An 18,573-nucleotide genomic window follows, 5' to 3' on the forward strand; every position below is an offset into this window, starting at 1 on the left:
GCCCGCGTGTTGGAGGTTGCTACATACACCCACTATCCAGCACGGTATCTGTAAATGACACAGCATGGGCATGGGAGAGCCAATGCCTCGATAGAACCTGGATGGATGGATGTTCGAGAAATCCCGATGAGATGAGCGACACGTGGGCCCGTTCTCAATAGCATGACCGAACGAGTTGTGATGGCCGATGACACCCTAAGACTCGGGATGACATCAAGACATATGGACCATGTCGATGGGAATCGAGATGACAAGATGAGATGCGACATTGCAAATCGAATTTAAAAAATGAGACATCGAGGCAACTCCGAATAGGGCGAGGTGTATGGTCAATTTAAATGATAATATGACTTTGATGATATAATTCATTTTAAATGTATGCCCAATTTAAATATTTTATATTATATATTCATTTCTTCCATCTATTGCACACCTAAGAAAAAAGTTAATATTAAAGACAAAAATTCAAATCCATTTAATAATTACTTTATTCCAAATTTTAAAAAATTTTAAAATAGTTTTGAAAATTTTGATGTTATTTTTTAAATTTAGCTTAGAAATCATTTTGTATTTTTTTTTAGAGATATTAAAAGCTTAAACATAATTTTCAAACAAAAACAAAAAATTAAGCAAGATTTCCACATATTTATTACACATTAAAAGTACGAGAATGTTTTTGTTTAAAAATATAATTATCCTTAATTGCCTCAAACGAAGGGAACTAATAGTCAAACATTCTGTATTTGGAATACCCTTTGAAAGCCCTTTTCTAAATATAGTTTTTCCATCAAACTATATATTGGTATCACATTATCAGAAACATTCAAGCATCTATTAGCCACTGCTACTCTCCATCATTTGTGAAACGAGCTTGTAACCCTACAATTTGAAGACATTTCACCATGACCATGGCGAAAGGTTTCAAGCTCTTTCACACCCTTTTCTTATTGATTGCTTTGCAATGTTTTGTGAAGGTGGGTGCCACTTTTGGTGATGTCACTGGTGACGTAAATCTTGACGGTCAATTTTCATTTCGTGCATTTGGATCACATGACACACAAGCCCCAATGATTGCACCAATTGGAAGTAGCACACAAGTCTCAGCAGCTACATCGGTTGGAAGCATTGCTGAAGCCCCAGAAGGGGATACGTCGGTCGGAAGCGTTGCTGAAACCCCGGAGGAGGATACGTCGGTCGGAAGCGTTGCTGAAACCCCGGAGGAGGATACGTCGGTCGGAAGCGTTGCTGAAACCCCGGAGGAGGATACGTCGGTCGGAAGCGTTGCTGAAACCCCGGAGGAGGCTCCATCGGTCGGAAGCGTTGCTGAAACCCCGGAGGGGGCTCCGTCGGTCGGAAGCATTGCTGAAACCCCGGAGGGGGCTCCGTCGGTCGGAAGCATTGCTGAAACCCCGGAGGGGGCTCCGTCGGTCGGAAGCATTGCTGAAACCCCGGAGGGGGCTCCGTCGGTCGGAAGCATTGCTGAAACCCCGGAGGGGGCTCCGTCGGTCGGAAGCATTGCTGAAACCCCGGAGGGGGCTCCGTCGGTCGGAAGCATTGCTGAAACCCCGGAGGGGGCTCCGTCGGTCGGAAGCATTGCTGAAACCCCGGAGGGGGCTCCGTCGGTCGAAAGCGTTGCTGAAACCCCGGAGGGGGATACCTCGGTCGAAAGCGTTGCTGAAACCCCGGAGGGGGATACCTCGGTCGAAAGCGTTGCTGAAACCCCGGAGGGGGATACCTCGGTCAAAAGCGCTCCGTCGACCGAAAGCATTGCTGAAACCCCGGAGGGGGCTCCGTCGACCGAAAGCATTGCTGAAACCCCGGAGGGGGCCCCGTCGACCGGAAGCATTGCTGAAACCCCGGAGGGGGCCCCGTCGGTCGGAAGCATTGCTGAAACCCCGGAGGGGGCCCCGTCGGTCGGAAGCATTGCTGAAACCCCGGAGGGGGCCCCGTCGGTCAGAAGCATTGCTGAAACCCCGGAGGGGACTCCGTCGATCGGAAGCATTGCTGAAACCCCAACCATTGCACCAATTGGAGGTAGAGCACAAGACCCAACAGAAGTTGAAAGCATTGGAGGTTTCTTTGGCTAATAACAAAGAAAAACTTGAACTCATGACTATTTTGTAGACAAATTCATTATTTCTATATATTTTTTCCTTAATGGAATGATTTTCATATATTTTCTCATTATCTGCACAACCTAAACCCTAACTTGACATGGTATCTAGCATATCCGGTTTGTAAATCACATACTTAGACAATATAATAGTTTCTCATGGTCTCAAACTATGAAGCATTGCTCAAACCTCGGAGGGTGTAACGTTTGGAAGCATTGTTCAAACCCAAACCCCCGAGGGTGCAACAGCCAACAGTAGCACACAAGCCTCCAAACCTTTTATCAACGCAAGTACCATGAATAGTTCGTTAGGGCTTAAACAACACAACAATTAGTCATCCACAAATGTCATGAAGGTTAACTAGGTTTTTAGAGAGTCTAGGCAGCTTAAATCTCATTTCACATTTTCAGGACATTCGAAACGAACTCATCAGGGCTACTTCACTTTCTAGGAGCTCTAACTCAAGCACTCTAAACTTAACTTGGTTCGTTTATGCATGCTTGGTTAAAGAGATAATTCTATCGATCACTTAAAGCACGGAATTCATAATCTAATCAATCATGCAAGCTTAAAAAACATTCATCAATCACTTGGGAGCACAGATCCCAATATCGTATCCTCCTTTCTAGCACAACATAGAGAAGCACAACATAGAGAATTAAAAACAACATGCATCGTAAAAATATTAACATAGGGGTATTTTCGTAATTTTTCATAATTCATGCAAGCTTAATAGGGAGAAAACATTCATCAATCACTTGAGAGCGCAGATCCCAATATCGTCCTCCTTTATCGTATCCTCCTTTCTAGCACAACATAGAGAATTAAAAACAACATGCATCGTATAAATATTAACATAGGGGTATTTTCGTAATTTTTCATAATTCATGCAAGCTTAATAGGGAGAAAACATTCATCAATCACTTGGGAGCGCAGATCCCAATATCGTATCCTCCTTTCTAGCACAACATAGAGAATTAAAAACAACATGCATCGTAAAAATATTAATATAGGGGTATTTTCGTAATTTTTCATAATTCATGCAAGCTTAATAGGGAGAAAACATTCATCAATCACTTGAGAGCGCAGATCCCAATATCGTCCTCCTTTATCGTATCCTCCTTTCTAGCACAACATAGAGAATTAAAAACAACATGCATCGTATAAATATTAACATAGGGGTATTTTCGTAATTTTTCATAATTCATGCAAGCTTAATAGGGAGAAAACATTCATCAATCACTTGGGAGCGCAGATCCCAATATCGTATCCTCCTTTCTAGCACAACATAGAGAATTAAAAACAACATGCATCGTAAAAATATTAATATAGGGGTATTTTCGTAATTTTTCATAATTCATGCAAGCTTAATAGGGAGAAAACATTCATCAATCACTCCGGAGCACAAATCCCAATATCGTATCCTCTTTTCTTGCACAACATAGAGAATTAAAAACAACGTGCATCATAAAAATATTAACTTAGGGGTATTTTCGTAATTTTTCATAACATACCTTGTATTCTGATACAAAATTACAGAAAGTACTTGCATGCCAACATGTCCCAGTGATCTCTATAATTATTTCTTAAAAAAAAAAGTCTGAAAGACTAATTATTTAGGCGACACAAGCCTTTTCGAGCTTGCTTTTTACCCGCTACTTCTACAACAATATTATAGAACAATATTGACTTTATGATATAAAATAATAATCAATTTATTACCTATCAACAGAGCAATTATATGTTTTTATTTAAAATTATTATTACTATTTTACCAAAAAAAATTAATGATAAGGAAATAATAAATTCAAAGATTTATTGAAAATTCAAGTCCAAATATGATCATAAACTAAAATGGAATTAGCCTAAAAGATATCAATTTAATTTTTTTAGTTACTAAACTAATTTTAAAATATAGAAATTTTACAAATAAACTTATTAGATAATACAAAATAATTGTAATTTTTATACCTAAAAATTGAGTTATGATGCAAATTAAATATTAAATCTATAGTTAAAAATACGTATAAGTAGTCAAACATTCTAAATTTGGAATACTCTAAAATACACAAAATTTGAGAGCCTCTCTAAATTTGGTGGTCTGTGCTAAATATAGTGTTCCCGTAAAACTATATATATGGTTTCACATTATCAGAAAAATTCAAACACTCACATCTTCATCATTGCTAATAATCATCATTTGTGAAACGAGTTTGTAACTCTACAACTTAAAGACAATTCATCATGGCGATGGCGAAAGGTTTTAAGCTCTTTCATGCCCTTTTCTTAGTGATTGCTTTGCAATGTTGCGTGAAGGTAGGTGCCACTTTTGGCGATATCACTGGTGATGTCAATTTTGATCGTTCATTTTCATATCTTTCATCTGGAACACAAGACACACAAGTCCCAGCGGCTGCACCTTCTGAGGGTGTTGCATCGGGTGGTGCTGCGTCGAGTGGAAGCATTGCTGAGACTCCGGAGGGTGCTTCGTCGGGTGGGAGCATCGCTGAGACTCCGGAGGGTGCTTCGTCGGGTGGGAGCATCGCTGAGACTCCGGAGGGTGCTTCGTCGGGTGGGAGCATCGCTGAGACTCCCGAGGGTGCTTCGTCGGGTGGGAGCATCGCTGAGACTCCCGAGGGGGCTGCGTCGACTCCCGAAGGGGCTGCGTCGACTCCCGAAGGGGCTGCGCCGGGTGGAAGCATCGCTGAAACCCCGAAGGGTGCTGGGCCGGTTGGGAGCAACGCTCAAACCCCAACCAGTAAACCAAATGAAAGTAGCACACAAGCCCCCACACCAATTGGGAGCAATTAAGAGTAGCATTGAGCACATGAAAACCTAAACCAAACTGAATAACTACTATTTTGTAAACAAATTCGTTATTCCTTTTTCTTGAATGGAATGATTCTTGAATGGAATGATGTTACTATTTTTTCCTATCAATAAATTCAGATTTTGTCCTAATATTATTGTGTTTAATTTTAAATGGTCAATTAATTTATTTTTTCGTTGGAACAACAAAATCAATTCTAGATTTATTTTTCTATTTTAATAATCTAAATTGCTAGTTGAGGTGTAGATTTAGATGTGATCTCATATATCACCGAACCCTCGAACAACCTCAAACATAAGAATGCCTAAGGCCAAAATTAGAGTTTGGATCAATATTGAGACGGACAAGATAGGGGTTAGGGTTGGATCAATGAATCAAGAAATCAACCCATTAAACACTGAAAATTAATTGTGGACCATACCAATCAAATCACTTCTAAATTTGAATGAAAATGAAATTTTCATTATTAGTCACAATCAAGAACATGGAAGTGCTTCCTTCTTAAGCAACCTATTTTAGAAAAAAGACATAAATTTCTATCTATATAAATAAGATATCTTTGTGGATAAAATTGTATTCCTTAAGAATTGGGCACCTTTTGATGCATACTAGTTATTTTAGTTCTTAAAATCGGGCCTAATAGAAGGGGTGAGCGGTTCTCAATTGATGCATACTGATAGTTATTTAATTTAAATACGTAGGATCACACAATTATGAAAAAAAAAATTTTTTGAAATGTCATAGAAGGGGTGAGCGGTTCTCAAGCAAGGAACGAAGCATACTGATAGTTTACGAGGGGAAGGGCCCAAGCAGCGAGACTTATAGTTTACGAGGGGGAGAGTCCTTTCAATCAGTAGCATTCAATGTTCAGGGGAGAGTCCAGTCCATTCAATGTTCAGGGGGAGAGTCCATTCAATCAGTAGCATTCAATGTTCAGTGGGAGAGTCCATTCAATTAGTAGCATTCAATGTTCAGGGGAGAGTCCAGTCCATTCAATGTTCAGGGGGAGAGTCCATTCAATCAGTAGCATTCAATGTTCAGTGGGAGAGTCCATTCAATCAGTAGCATTCAATGTTCAGGGGAGAGTCCAGTCCATTCAATGTTCAGGGGAGAGTCCATTCAATCCATTCAATCAGTAGCATTCAATGTTCAGGGGAGAGTCCAGTAATGTTCAGTGGGAGAGTCCATTCAATTAGTAGCATTCAATGTTCAGGGGAGAGTCCAGTCCATTCAATGTTCAGGGGGAGAGTCCATTCAATCAGTAGCATTCAATGTTCAGTGGGAGAGTCCATTCAATCAGTAGCATTCAATGTTCAGGGGAGAGTCCAGTCCATTCAATGTTCAGGGGAGAGTCCATTCAATCCATTCAATCAGTAGCATTCAATGTTCAGGGGAGAGTCCAGTCCATTTAATGTTCAGGGGGAGAGTCCATTCAATCAGTAGCATTCAATGTTCAGGGGAGAGTCCAGTCCATTCAATGTTCAGGGGGAGAGTCCAGTCCATTCAATGTTCAGGGGGAGAGTCCAGTCCATTCAATGTTCAGGGGAAGAGTCCAGTCCATTCAATCAGTAGCATTCAATGTTCAGGGGGAGAGTCCATTCAATCAGTAGCATTCAATGTTCAGGGGAGAGTCCAGTCCATTCAATGTTCAGGGGGAGAGTCCAGTCCATTCAATGTTCAGGGGGAGAGTCCATTCAATGTATGTTCAGGGGGAGAGTCCATTCAATCAGTAGCATTCAATGTTCAGGGGAGAGTCCAGTCCATTCAATGTTCAGGGGGAGAGTCCAGTCCATTCAATGTTCAGGGGGAGAGTCCATTCAATGTATGTTCAGGGGGAGAGTCCATTCAATCAGTAGCATTCAATGTTCAGGGGAGAGTCCAGTCCATTCAATGTTCAGGGGGAGAGTCCATTCAAGGGAGAGTCCATGCAATCAGTAGCATTCAATGTTCAGGGGAGAGTCCAGTTCAGGGGGAGAGTCCATTCAATCAGTAGCATTCAATGTTTAGGGGGAGAGTCCAGTCCATTCAATGTTTAGGGGGAGAGTCCATTCAATCAGTAGCATTCAATGTTCAGGGGAGAGTCGGGGAGAGTCCATTCAATCAGTAGCATTCAATGTTCAGGGGAGAGTCTAGTTCAGGGGGAGAGTCCATTCAATCAGTAGCATTCAATGTTCAAGGGAGAGTCCAGTCCATTCAATGTTTAGGGGGAGAGTCCATTCAATCAGTAGCATTCAATGTTCAGGGGAGAGTCCAGTTCATTCAATGTTCAGGGGGAGAGTCCATTCAATCGGGGAGAGTCCATTCAATCAGTAGCATTCAATGTTCAGTGGGAGAGTCCATTCAATCAGTAGCATTCAATGTTCAGGGGAGAGTCCATTCAATCAATAGGAGAAGCGGCTTTACCTAGTTCAGTGAAAGAAGGGATAGGAGTTTACTCGTCAAGAAGAAATCAATAGGTGAAAGAAAAGAATGTATCCAATGAATTTATAAATTATATTTCATATTAAAATAACGAGAAAATTATATGGGTATATTTTACTATATTAAAGGGTTTGTGATAAAAATATATTATTGTTATATTATGATTCTGATATGAAAATCAACTCAAGTATGGAACGGATTTTGATCGAATATCTCAAGACAAGAACATTGTTTGAGAATCTGAGATTCGAATCAGCAAGATCGATCATGTTTAGCTTAAATGATTATCTAAGGCAATGATTGAGATTTGAATCACTCCACAACCAAGATTGATCATGTCGAGTTGGAATGATTCTACATGCCACCTATACTATATAGAATTGCAAAGAAACTTAGTCAATTGCCAAAGAAGCACAGATGCTTCTTTTACTGTATTTTCCAAGTCTACTTACAAATACAACATACATGACTCTAACTCTATATAGTCTCAAAATGAAACTATTAAAGGCGAATGGTAACATTCCTACTTAATGGTCATAATTAACCGTGATGTAATTGTAACCTAACATAAATAAAAAGTATTAAAATACATTAATGAAATACAATAACTCTAAATTACTCTCTAAATTGTAATCCACAAAAAATTTATAACATGAAACTCCATTCTTCGGCATGAATTGAAATATCTTTCGATAATTTCAACAATATTTACTTCACATATTCATATACTTATTGAAGTATATTGTATGATTGATGTCTCTTGGTTCATATCAGATTCTCTCTTTTTTTTCTTTGAAAAGAGGTGGTCTGAATTATGCCACATAAGCACTTCGGATAGTTGATTTATCACTAAAGATGGTTTAGAACCAATAGTTTATTATCTAATGGATTTTTCCGTTCTAATACTCCATCTGAAAGTTATCCGTATTTATCAAATTTGTTCCTATCTAACCGAATGCTATTAGATCAAATGACAAAGACATTTCTCGGATGAAATATTTGTAGCTATCTGTTGTAATAACTAATCATTGGTTTAACTCAATAACAAAATAAAATAGATAGATCCTTCTCTTCATCTTGTCATAGGTCGACAGATCTTCTCTTTGAAATGTAGTCATCCATAGATGTCATGGAGGTTTACTATGTTCTTAGAGCTTATGTGAGTAGGTCACGTGCGTCTAGAGGTGTATGGCCAATTTAAATGACAATGTGTACCTTTTGAGTTTTTTAAGGTTTTCACACACTTATAAACAATGTTTCGTTTTCCTCTCCAATCCCTCACATAATGTGACTTTGATGATACCGTCCATTTTAAATATTTTATATTATATATTCATTTCTTTTCGTCTATTTTACACCCAGAAAAATGTTAACATAAAAAGACAAAATGTTATTTTTAAAATTTGCCTTAAAAACCATGTGTTTTTTTAAATAAAATAATATATGATTTAAAAGGCTTTTTTTTTTAATTTAAAAATATAATTATTCTTACGTCGTTCAAATGAAGTAGTTAAACATTCTAAAATTGGAATACTCTCGAACCCACAAAATATAAGAGTCTCTTTCTAAATATAGTTTTCCCATCAAACTATATATAGGGTTTCACGTTATCATCGTACAAATTCAAGCATTCATTAGCCACTGATACTCTTCATCATTTGTGAAACTAGCTTGTAATCCTACAACTTGAGTACATTTCACCATAGCCATGGCGAAAGGTTTCAAGCTCTTTCACATCCTTTTCTTAGTCATTGCTTTGCAATGTTGTGTGAAGGTGGGTGCCACTTTTGACGATGTCACCAGTGAAGAAAGACTCGGTCGTCGATTCTCATTTCGTACCTTTGGAACACATGACACACAAGCCCCATCGACTGGAAGCATCCCTGAAACTTCGAAGAGGACTGCGTCGGTCGGAAGCATTGCTGAAACCTTGGAAGGTGTTGCGCCGGTTGGGAGCCCAACCATTGCACCAATTAAAAGTAGCACACAAGCCTCAACCATTGCACCAACTTGAAGTAACACACAAGCCTCGACACTAGTTGGAGAAATGGAGAGTAGCATGGATATTAACAAAGCAAAACGTAAACAAAACTGAATAGCTATTTTTGTAGATAAATTCATTATTTCAATATATTTTTTTAAATGGAATGATTTTCCTACCTTATTTTTTTCTTTTAATTAAAGAATGATATTTTTAATATTAAATGAAGCCCACTCCTTTTAATATGGTACGGTTTCACTATCTACTAAGTGAGACCATATCCAATGAATTTATTAATGCATTAATACACGTCTAACATAAATTTTAGAATGTTTCTGGGTTCCTTCTTCGACGGTGGCGACCACAACTACGCGGCCTTAATTTGCTTTGGGGCGGACGTATTTGGGTGGAACATGAGAATTTTGGTTATTTTTAATTTTTCGAGAGTTACGTATAGAATAATATTGAGTTCATGAAATAAAATAATTTATCAATTTATTACACATCAAAAGGATGAGAGGCAAAAATATGATTATCCTTAATGAACCTCGTGATTAGGGATTAGAAATTAACTAGTCATTGCTTTGCAATATTATGTGAAGGTAGGTGCCACTTTTGACGATGTTACCGGTGAAGAAAGACTCGGCCCCATTGGCTGCATCGGCTTAAACTTCGAAGGGGGTTGTGTCAACCAAAAGCGTCGCTGAAACTCCGTCGGCCGGAAGCGTCGTTGAAACCCCAGAGGGGAGTACATCGTTCGGAAGCGTCGCTGAAACCCCAGAGGGGAGTACATCGACGAAACCCCGGAGGGGGCTGCGTCGGCCGGAAGCATTGCTCAAACTCCAACCTTTACACCAATTGGAAGTAGCACACAAGCCCCAACACCAATGGGGAGCAATTGAGAGTAGCAAATTAATCACTATTTTGTATTCTTTTATTCTTAAATGGATTGATTTGACAACATTTTTGTCATAAATGAATTGAACATGTGGTATTGTTTCACAATCTACTTATATCCAATCAAATTATCAATCCACAAAAATCCAATGAATTGAACATGTGAGAAAAATTATATCCAATGAAATAATGTGTTTCATTTAATATTAAAATTATAATTTTTTAATTAAAATAAAAAAAAATTAAATATGAGAAAAAAACGGGTAGGAAAATCATTGCATTTAAAAAAAATAGAAATAATAAATTTGTCTACAAAACAGTGTATTTGTTTAGGTTTTTCTTTATTATAGCCATGCTACTCCTCAGTCCTACTCTTCGGTTGGGGCTTGTGTGCTATTTCCAATTGGTGCAATGGTCGGGGCTTGTGTGCTATTTCCAATTGGTGCAATGGTCGGGGCTTGTGTGCTACTTCCAATTGGTGCAATGGTCGGGGCTTGTGTGCTACTTCCAATTGGTGCAATGGTCGGGGCTTGAGCGATGCTTCCGACCGACGCAGCCCCCTCCGAGGTTTCAGCGATGCTTCCGACCGACGCAGCCCCCTCCGGGGTTTCAGCGATGCTTTCAACCGACGCAGCCCCCTCCGGGGTTTCAGCGATGCTTTCAACCGACGCAGCCCCCTCCGGGGTTTCAGCGATGCTTCCGACCGACGCAGCCCCCTCTGGGGTTTCAGCGATGCTTTCGACCGACGCAGCCCCCTCTGGGGTTTCAGCGATGCTTTCGACCGACGCAGCCCCCTCTGGGGTTTCAGCGATGCTTTCGACCGACGCAGCCCCCTCTGGGGTTTCAGCGATGCTTTCGACCGACGCAGCCCCCTCTGGGGTTTCAGCGATGCTTTCGATCGGAGCAGCTGATGGGGCTTGTGTGTCAGGTGTTCCAAAGGCACGAAATGAAAATCGACGACCGAGTCTTTCCTCACCGGTGACATCGTCAAAAGTGGCACCCACCTTCACACAACATTGCAAAGCAATGACTAAGAAAAGGATGTGAAAGAGCTTGAAACCTTTCGCCATGACCATGGTGAAATGTATTCAAATTGTAGGATTACAAGCTCGTTTCACAAATGATGAAGAGTAGCACGAGCTAGTGGCTAATGGATGCTTGAATTTTAGTGATAATATGAAACCCTATATATATATAGTTTGATGAGATAACTATATTTAGAAAACACCACCGAAAGATTCTCAAATTTTTTAGGTTTTAGAACATTCTAAGCATAGAATGTTTGACTACTAAATTTCTAAATTGGGCAGGTATGTTATTAGCATAAACTAATAAATTAATTAATATTTTTTATTATCTAATAAGTTAATTTGGTATATTTTAATATTAGCTTGTTAAATAAAAAAAATTATATTTTTAGTATAAAATATTATTTTTATTCGTCTACTAGCAGACCCTCGGCACAGCACTGCATAATCGACCCAATGGTGCGTTTTCGGTCCGACTACAAGCGTGGCCCAAGCGAAGATGGCCCACATTCACACAGATGATCCATGAATGCCAGAAGCCCACTCATGAATGCCAGCTTTTAGCCAGCCCAGCCCACGAGAGTCCAGCTTCCACCAGGCCTACATGTGCGTAGCCCATTATTCAGTTGATCCAACAGCTGACGTGGCACGTTTAACTGACCTGTTCAAGCCGATATCTAAGGAAGGGGCTCCTAGTCGGCTCCCTCAACAGATCGCACACCGTGCAGCTTCTAGCTGGCTTAGGTCAGCACGTGTAACTCCTAGTCGACATCTAAGGATGTGGCTCCCAGTCGGCTCCCTCAACTGGCCCGTTCAAGTCGACTCTAAGGAAGCGGCTCCCAGTCAGCTACCTCAACTAATCGCGCACCGTGCAGCTCCTAACTGGCTTAGGTCAGCACGTGTAACTCCTAGTCGACACTCCTAGTCGACATCTAAGGAAGCAACTCCCAGTCGGCTCCCTCAACTGGCCCGTTCAAGTTGACTCTAAGGAAGCGGCTCTTAGTCAGGTCCCTCAACTAATCGCGCATCGTGCAGCTCCTAACTGACTTAGGTCAGCACGTGTAACTCCTAGCCGACATCTAAGGAAGCGTCGGCTCCCTCAACTGATCGCCTTCCGTGCAACGCCCTAGTTGGCTTCGGTCAGCGCATGCAACTCCTAACCGGCTTCAATCAAGTCAACGGCTCCTTGTCAACTCAGTTTGGCATTTGGCTCAAGTTCGCTCGATTGGCATGATTAAGGCTAGTGAGCCCACATGAATATAAATAGGTTATGTTTAAATCAATCATGACATGCACGTAGTGACCGAACACAGCATGGTTGTAAATGAGCTCAGCATTCATGATCTGCATTCAACTATTACGAGTTCTTCTGCATTTGCCTTTTCAAATTTCCAAGAGGACCAAAATCGTTCTTCCTTACATCCTGCTTACTACAGTTACAGCTTCCAGTATTCAAATTTATACCACATTTCAGACACATACCTTTGCATCCCGCATCGCATATCGCATTCAAAGTAATTTCCAGATGCAAGAGGTCTCTTATGTTCTTTGATATGTCTATTTCTTTCTCTCCCAGAGGAAAATAGAGTTGATCATCCAAATCAATCGACTCTTCATCATCTTCGTCGCCATATCCATCATATGTCTTGAACATATCCTGCCCGTTGATGACTCCAACGTTTATGACCTCGGGTTCGTCAATCGGGTCTTGGCTTAGTAAAATTGAGAAGTTTGAGAAAACACATTCAGCAGCGGGTTCGCAACACCTGCAACATAGGTGATTAGCATGTCGAAAACATCATTGACAATGGCATAAATGGTACAGTACAAATTTATGAGTCTACGTTCATCGTATATTACTCGATTTTTTCCCATGATAAACATGGTACATTCTAAAGAAAGAAGTAAAATGATGTAGAGAGGTAAGATGAAAAAACAAAGAAAGTAAATATGTAACCGTCCAAGCCCACCGCTAGCAGATATTGTCCTGTTTGGACTTTCCCTTTCGGGCTTCCCCTCAAGGTTTTTATAATGTGTTTGTTAGGAAGAGATTTTCACACCCTTATAAAGAATGTTTTGTTCTCCTCTCCAATCGACGTGGGATCTCACAATCCACCCTTCTTCGGGGCCTAGCGTCCTCGCTGGCACCCGTTCCCTTCTCCAATCGATGTTGGACCCCCTAATCCACCCCCTTTGGAGCCCAACGTCCTTGCTGGTACACCGCCTCGTGTCCACCCCTTTCGAGGTTCAGCCTCCTTGCTAGCACATCGCCCTATATCAGGCTTTGATACCATTTGTAACAGCCCAAACACACCTCACACTGCTAGCAAATATTGTCCTCTTTGGACTTCCCCTCAAGGTTTTTGAAATGCGCCTGCTAGGAAGAGGTTTCTACACCCTTATAAAGAATGTTTTGTTCTCCTCCCCAATCGATGTGGGATCTCACAAAATACTTCATCCCAGTTCAACATGATGTGAGAACAACCAAAACAACTGATGTGAGAACAACCAAAACAACAACTAGGCTTCTAAACCTATAGAACAAATCCTATCAAATGTAACAACTAGAATTGTAATTGATAAGTTAAAACTGATGAAATCATATGGAAGGCAATCTAACGCAGAAGATAAGTAGCTTGAATAGGCAATATAGTTGCTTTTCTGAACAAGGAAAAAATGTGTGAATAATAACATAGTATTCTTCGACACATACATAGAAGAAAATGAATATTGAAAACCCATCCAACAAAAGGAAGGTTACAAATGAATGAGTAAACCTATGTCAAACATTTTTCTTTCAGTCGAACATGTGGAGTGAGAATTTGAACCTCCGACCATTTAGTCGAGGTTATAAACTAGGAAATCTATGTAAAACTTAGAACAGATGATACTTCCTCATTCACTCAAATTCTTGTGACAGAGCTAAGATGATTTAAGCATTTTAGTATATAGTATAGTATGTTCAAATTGATTGAAAGCAAACAAATAGATATGTTGTATAGGGAGCTAATTTGCAGATAGGATACCTATAACAATTGAGAGTGATGACAGTCTTAACTATACCATCAAGCCTCAGCTTTTTTTCTTTCCTCGTAACATCAACAGAGATTTGAACAGGAGTTCCAAATGGATAATCTTTCACAGCCTTCGTCACATATAGTCCCATCTCGGATGCTCGAGATTTCGAGACATCAGTCGAAAGCTTTTCCAATCCAAGCCTCTCTAATGTTGTGCAATACTCCAAATGAGAAACAGAAGAGTTCCTCTTGTAAATTATTGCTCCTTCCCAAGGTGAGCTCATCTCTTCAATTTCCCCTTCTTGATCCTCCCAATCAGTAATTATAGTATTGTCTTCAAAAAAGGACTCATCAGTAGGTTTCACACACTTTAGGGAAGTAGATTTCAGCTTAATACATGAATCACCCAAGCTTGGATGTATATTTTTCATAAATGTCCCTGGAATTTTACAAGCAACAAAGCGGAAATTGGAATTGGAATAAGCAATTCCTTTGGATTTCAAGCAGCCAATCTTAATAAATCCATTGGAAACTACGGCTGATGTGGGGAATACAGCGGACATTTGGACACTGCACATAGAAATTGGATAAGAAAATATCCAGATACAAATAACAGTGGCTCACAAATTATATAAACTAGTCAATTAATGAAGTAGAGCGAAAACAATCCCATCCTACAAGAACATTGCAGAAACTAGGTCGGATTAAACTGCGAACGAGTTAATTGGCTAATTAAGTTGCGCATTTCATCGAACAGTTTGTGATACAATTTGAACATAATAATCATCACGAAAAACTCCAGATACGTAAAGTAGATTAGTGAAAGAACTACATTAGAACAGAGAAAACAGAGGTGGGTCTGAGATTCGAAAAGCACCTGTGTCGCGGAAGTGGAGGAAGGAAATTTTGGCGACTCCCTGCGGAAAAAGATTTATCCGGTGGCTAAAATCAAGGAAGGATTGTATTTATTTATAGCGTATTTTTATTTCAGTTCCTTATCACAAACGAGCCGTGCACTAAGTTAATGAACTGATACCACATTTAAATGAGAGCAATACTAAAAATAAGATAATTAAGAAAATTTTGATTGCAATTGATATCTATACAAACAAAGCGTCTCAAAATTTTACTAAAAAATATATGAATGAGAACCACTTGTGTTCATATGTGTGAATGTCGAGATAATTAGGTATCAAATCTGCAATTAGGTATCAAATCTGAACGATGAATCCTTCAATCTCCAACCCTACAGCATAATTACGTAAAGGTTTTTTTTTTTTTTTTTTTAATTTTAATTTTAATTTTGTTTTTGGGTCGAGGCCCACAATAAATTGGTCACTTCTAAAACCCTAGAAGGCCACTCCTTTTCTCCTTTGTAAGCTTATCTTCTCTGCAACAAGCGGCCGGGAAGGGAGGAGAAAAAATGGTTTCGCTAAAGCTCCAGAAGCGGCTCGCCGCCAGTGTCCTCAAGTGCGGGAAAGGCAAGGTCTGGCTCGATCCCAATGAGGTCAACGAAATCTCCATGGCGAACTCTCGTACGCTTTCTCCATCTATGTTCACTTAGATTCTATCTATGTTCAATCTCCATGTTGTTGCTTGAAGTTTTCTGTTCTTTTGATTTCACGATCTGAAGATTTTTCTGTGTCCCTTAGGTTTTCTAGATGAAATACGTTTTCGGATCTGAAAATTTTGCTCTAGGTTAAGTCTGGAACTGTGATTCCTTGTTGTTTTTCTTGGTTATGGTAATTATACTATGTTGTTTCCGTCGTCGTTAGTTGAAACGCTAGTTAATCCCTTGGCTGAATGATTTGCAGTAGATTGCTAGGAGATGATATCATTGAGTTGCATAGGAAATTGCTGTTATTGAACAAAATTTTTGTGATTTGTTTACGTTTTAAAAAACTATTTCCTCTCAGATTCTTCGCATAGCGAGGAAGGCACTTTCGCCATGGAGTTTGTATCGCTTTTACGCCTTGTTACACTTCCAAATTCCACAAGCTCTATCTTCTGTCGGGAGCAATGTTTATTTTTAATATGTTATTACTGATATGTAACTACTGATTTTTAGCAAAAATGTTGTCATTTTGTGATCTTTCGTACCTGATTTACAAATAATACTGTTTGTGACTCAGTTGCTAATTAATGTCTGGATTGTTGAGTACAGGCCAAAATATTAGGAAGTTGGTCAAGGATGGTTTCGTCATCAGGAAGCCAACCAAGATCCACTCCCGTTCTCGAGCACGCCGTATGATAGAGGCTAAGAGAAAGGGTCGACACTCTGGATATGGTACTTTTCTTCTGAAGCCTTGATTTATGTATATATTATAGAGAAGCTTTATGGTGTTTAATCTTATTTTAGTACTCCCTGTGCATTTATCACTGTTTTTTGCCCTTTTAGACACAAAGTCAAGAACTTGATGAGCACTATTCTGTTTTTGTACTAAAATTCACAGTTTAAACCTTATTCAGGTAAGAGAAAGGGTACCAGGGAGGCAAGGTTGCCGACCAAGATCCTCTGGATGCGGAGAATGCGTGTTCTCAGGAGATTGCTCCGCAAATATAGAGAATCCAAGAAGATCGACAAGCATATGTATCATGACATGTACATGAAAGTTAAGGGTAATGTCTTTAAGAACAAGCGTGTGTTGATGGAGAGCATCCACAAGTCGAAGGCCGAGAAGGCAAGAGAGAAGACATTGTCAGACCAATTCGAGGCTAAGAGGGCCAAGAACAAAGCCAGCAGGGAAAGGAAGTTTGCTCGTAGGGAGGAACGATTGGCACAGGTTTCTAACTCTTGACTATTACCAACGTAATGTTTGTACCTTCTATGCTGTTGTAATTCGTGTTTGTTCGATGTTATAGGGACCTGGGGAGAAACAACCACCCGCGACATCGGCAGCCCAACCTGCTGCTCAATCTACTCAGTAAGCATCAATCGTGATAATCTATGTAAATCTATCTTCATTTTGCGAGATACTAAGTATCGGTTCATTATGTGCAGGCCATCGAAGAAATCGAAGAAGTGAGAATTTTACAAAGGAGCATCATAGGGGAAGGTTTACTTCTGATGGCACCATTATTCTAGAGTAGTAGTGTTTTGAGGAGGGCTTTTGCAGCTTTTTTGTTCAGTTTGGACCTTGTTACTTCATCATGTCGAAGACACCAAGGATTTTAAGCCTGGTAATTTTGTTAGTTTATGTTCATTGTTTTTTGTCAACCGTGTTTGCTGAATGGAATTTATTTGAAGATTAAATGCCATATTGATTGATCAAAGGTGAGTTCTACATGGTTTTGAATTTGCAGTTTTTCCGTTTCTCATCTCTTCTAGTATGCCAATCTTGTTCTTGTTCTGAACTAACCTGTAATCTAAATGTGATGTGATGTCCGAGGTTGGTTAGGGAGTAGAACAAAAACTCTTTATAAGGGTGTGGAAACCTTCTCCTAGCAGACCGTTTTATAGCCTAGAGAGGAAGTCCGAAAGAGAAATCCTAAAGAGGACAATATCTGCTAGCGGTGGATCTGGAGAGTTACACTAAATGATTATTCAAGATTTTCTTGAATATTCACGACCCGGAACCTCCATTGATACTGAAAGGCACTGAAGTTAGAGGGGTTTTTATAGTTTAGATGCTCTCTCATTTGATAACCATTTTATTTGTTGTTTTTTATTTTTTAAATTTATGTTTGTTTTCCCACGATCTATTTACCATAATTCTTATGAGAAAAATATTTTAACTCTATAAATTCTAAAATCGAAAATAGGTTTTTAAAAGTTATTTAAGTTTAGATTGTAAACATACAAAGGTTTTTTTATTCTTATTGTTGAATTTTGAAGAATTAGAATTTTAATAATAATTATCAAATTAACACGGATTGGTTAGAGTGGTTGAAAAGTGACAAACACACACACACACACATATATATATATATATATATATCTATATCTATATATATATATATATATATATATATATATATATATATATATGTATATATCTATATATATATATATATATATGTATATACTTAAATAAGATTAAAGTTTTTTTTTTTAGATAATGTGATAACTTCATAAAATAATTTACTTTCTCTAGAACGGTTGAATTGGAGTGGTTGCGTGTTTTACTAACTATGAAAGAGCTCTTTTTATTAAAATAATACAACACGAGTAAATCTGTATCGAGTCTCGAGAAGGAAAGTCCTCCAAAATTACCAATTTTATTTATATTTATACTTTGCTTCTTTTAAAATTTTACACTAAGGTTTTAGTTGAATGACAAAAGAC

At 39.2% G+C, this 18,573-nt stretch overlaps 2 protein-coding genes across 2 annotated transcripts; one reads left to right on the forward strand and one right to left on the reverse strand.

Moving 5' to 3' along the window:
- Window positions 1-12,586: 12,586 nt before the first annotated feature.
- Window positions 12,587-15,321, reverse strand: LOC111778931 (BTB/POZ domain protein, putative (DUF177)). Its single transcript, XM_023658945.2, has 3 exons — window positions 15,166-15,321; window positions 14,298-14,858; window positions 12,587-13,037 (listed from the first exon to the last, which is right to left on the reverse strand). Exons 2-3 carry the CDS (start codon window positions 14,849-14,851, stop codon window positions 12,629-12,631), a joined length of 963 nt encoding a protein of 320 aa, XP_023514713.1. The 5' UTR covers window positions 14,852-14,858; window positions 15,166-15,321; the 3' UTR covers window positions 12,587-12,628.
- A 322-nt stretch (window positions 15,322-15,643) lies between these two features.
- Window positions 15,644-17,561, forward strand: LOC111778934 (large ribosomal subunit protein eL19y-like). Its single transcript, XM_023658947.2, has 5 exons — window positions 15,644-15,823; window positions 16,453-16,575; window positions 16,758-17,071; window positions 17,151-17,212; window positions 17,290-17,561. The coding sequence occupies exons 1-5, from the start codon at window positions 15,712-15,714 to the stop codon at window positions 17,312-17,314; spliced, it is 636 nt and encodes a 211-aa protein (XP_023514715.2). The 5' UTR covers window positions 15,644-15,711; the 3' UTR covers window positions 17,315-17,561.
- The last annotated feature ends 1,012 nt before the right edge of the window (window positions 17,562-18,573 follow it).

Source organism: Cucurbita pepo, chromosome 17, assembly GCF_057944985.1.
Source record: "Cucurbita pepo subsp. pepo isolate OVF chromosome 17, ASM5794498v1, whole genome shotgun sequence".
NCBI classification, from domain to species: Eukaryota; Viridiplantae; Streptophyta; class Magnoliopsida; order Cucurbitales; family Cucurbitaceae; genus Cucurbita; species Cucurbita pepo.

What these genes read in the sequence shown, in the direction of transcription:
- LOC111778931 (XM_023658945.2), bottom strand. Translation starts at nt 14,851, where the DNA reads ATGTCCGCTGTATTCCCCACATCAGCCGTAGTTTCCAATGGATTTATT. An exon ending in ATCACTCTCAATTGTTATAG is followed by an intron (nt 13,038 to 14,297) that starts GTATCCTATCTG and finishes CCTATGTTGCAG; the next exon opens with GTGTTGCGAACCCGCTGCTG.
- LOC111778934 (XM_023658947.2), top strand. Translation starts at nt 15,712, where the DNA reads ATGGTTTCGCTAAAGCTCCAGAAGCGGCTCGCCGCCAGTGTCCTCAAG. An exon ending in AATCTCCATGGCGAACTCTC is followed by an intron (nt 15,824 to 16,452) that starts GTACGCTTTCTC and finishes TGTTGAGTACAG; the next exon opens with GCCAAAATATTAGGAAGTTG. An exon ending in CCTGCTGCTCAATCTACTCA is followed by an intron (nt 17,213 to 17,289) that starts GTAAGCATCAAT and finishes CATTATGTGCAG; the next exon opens with GCCATCGAAGAAATCGAAGA.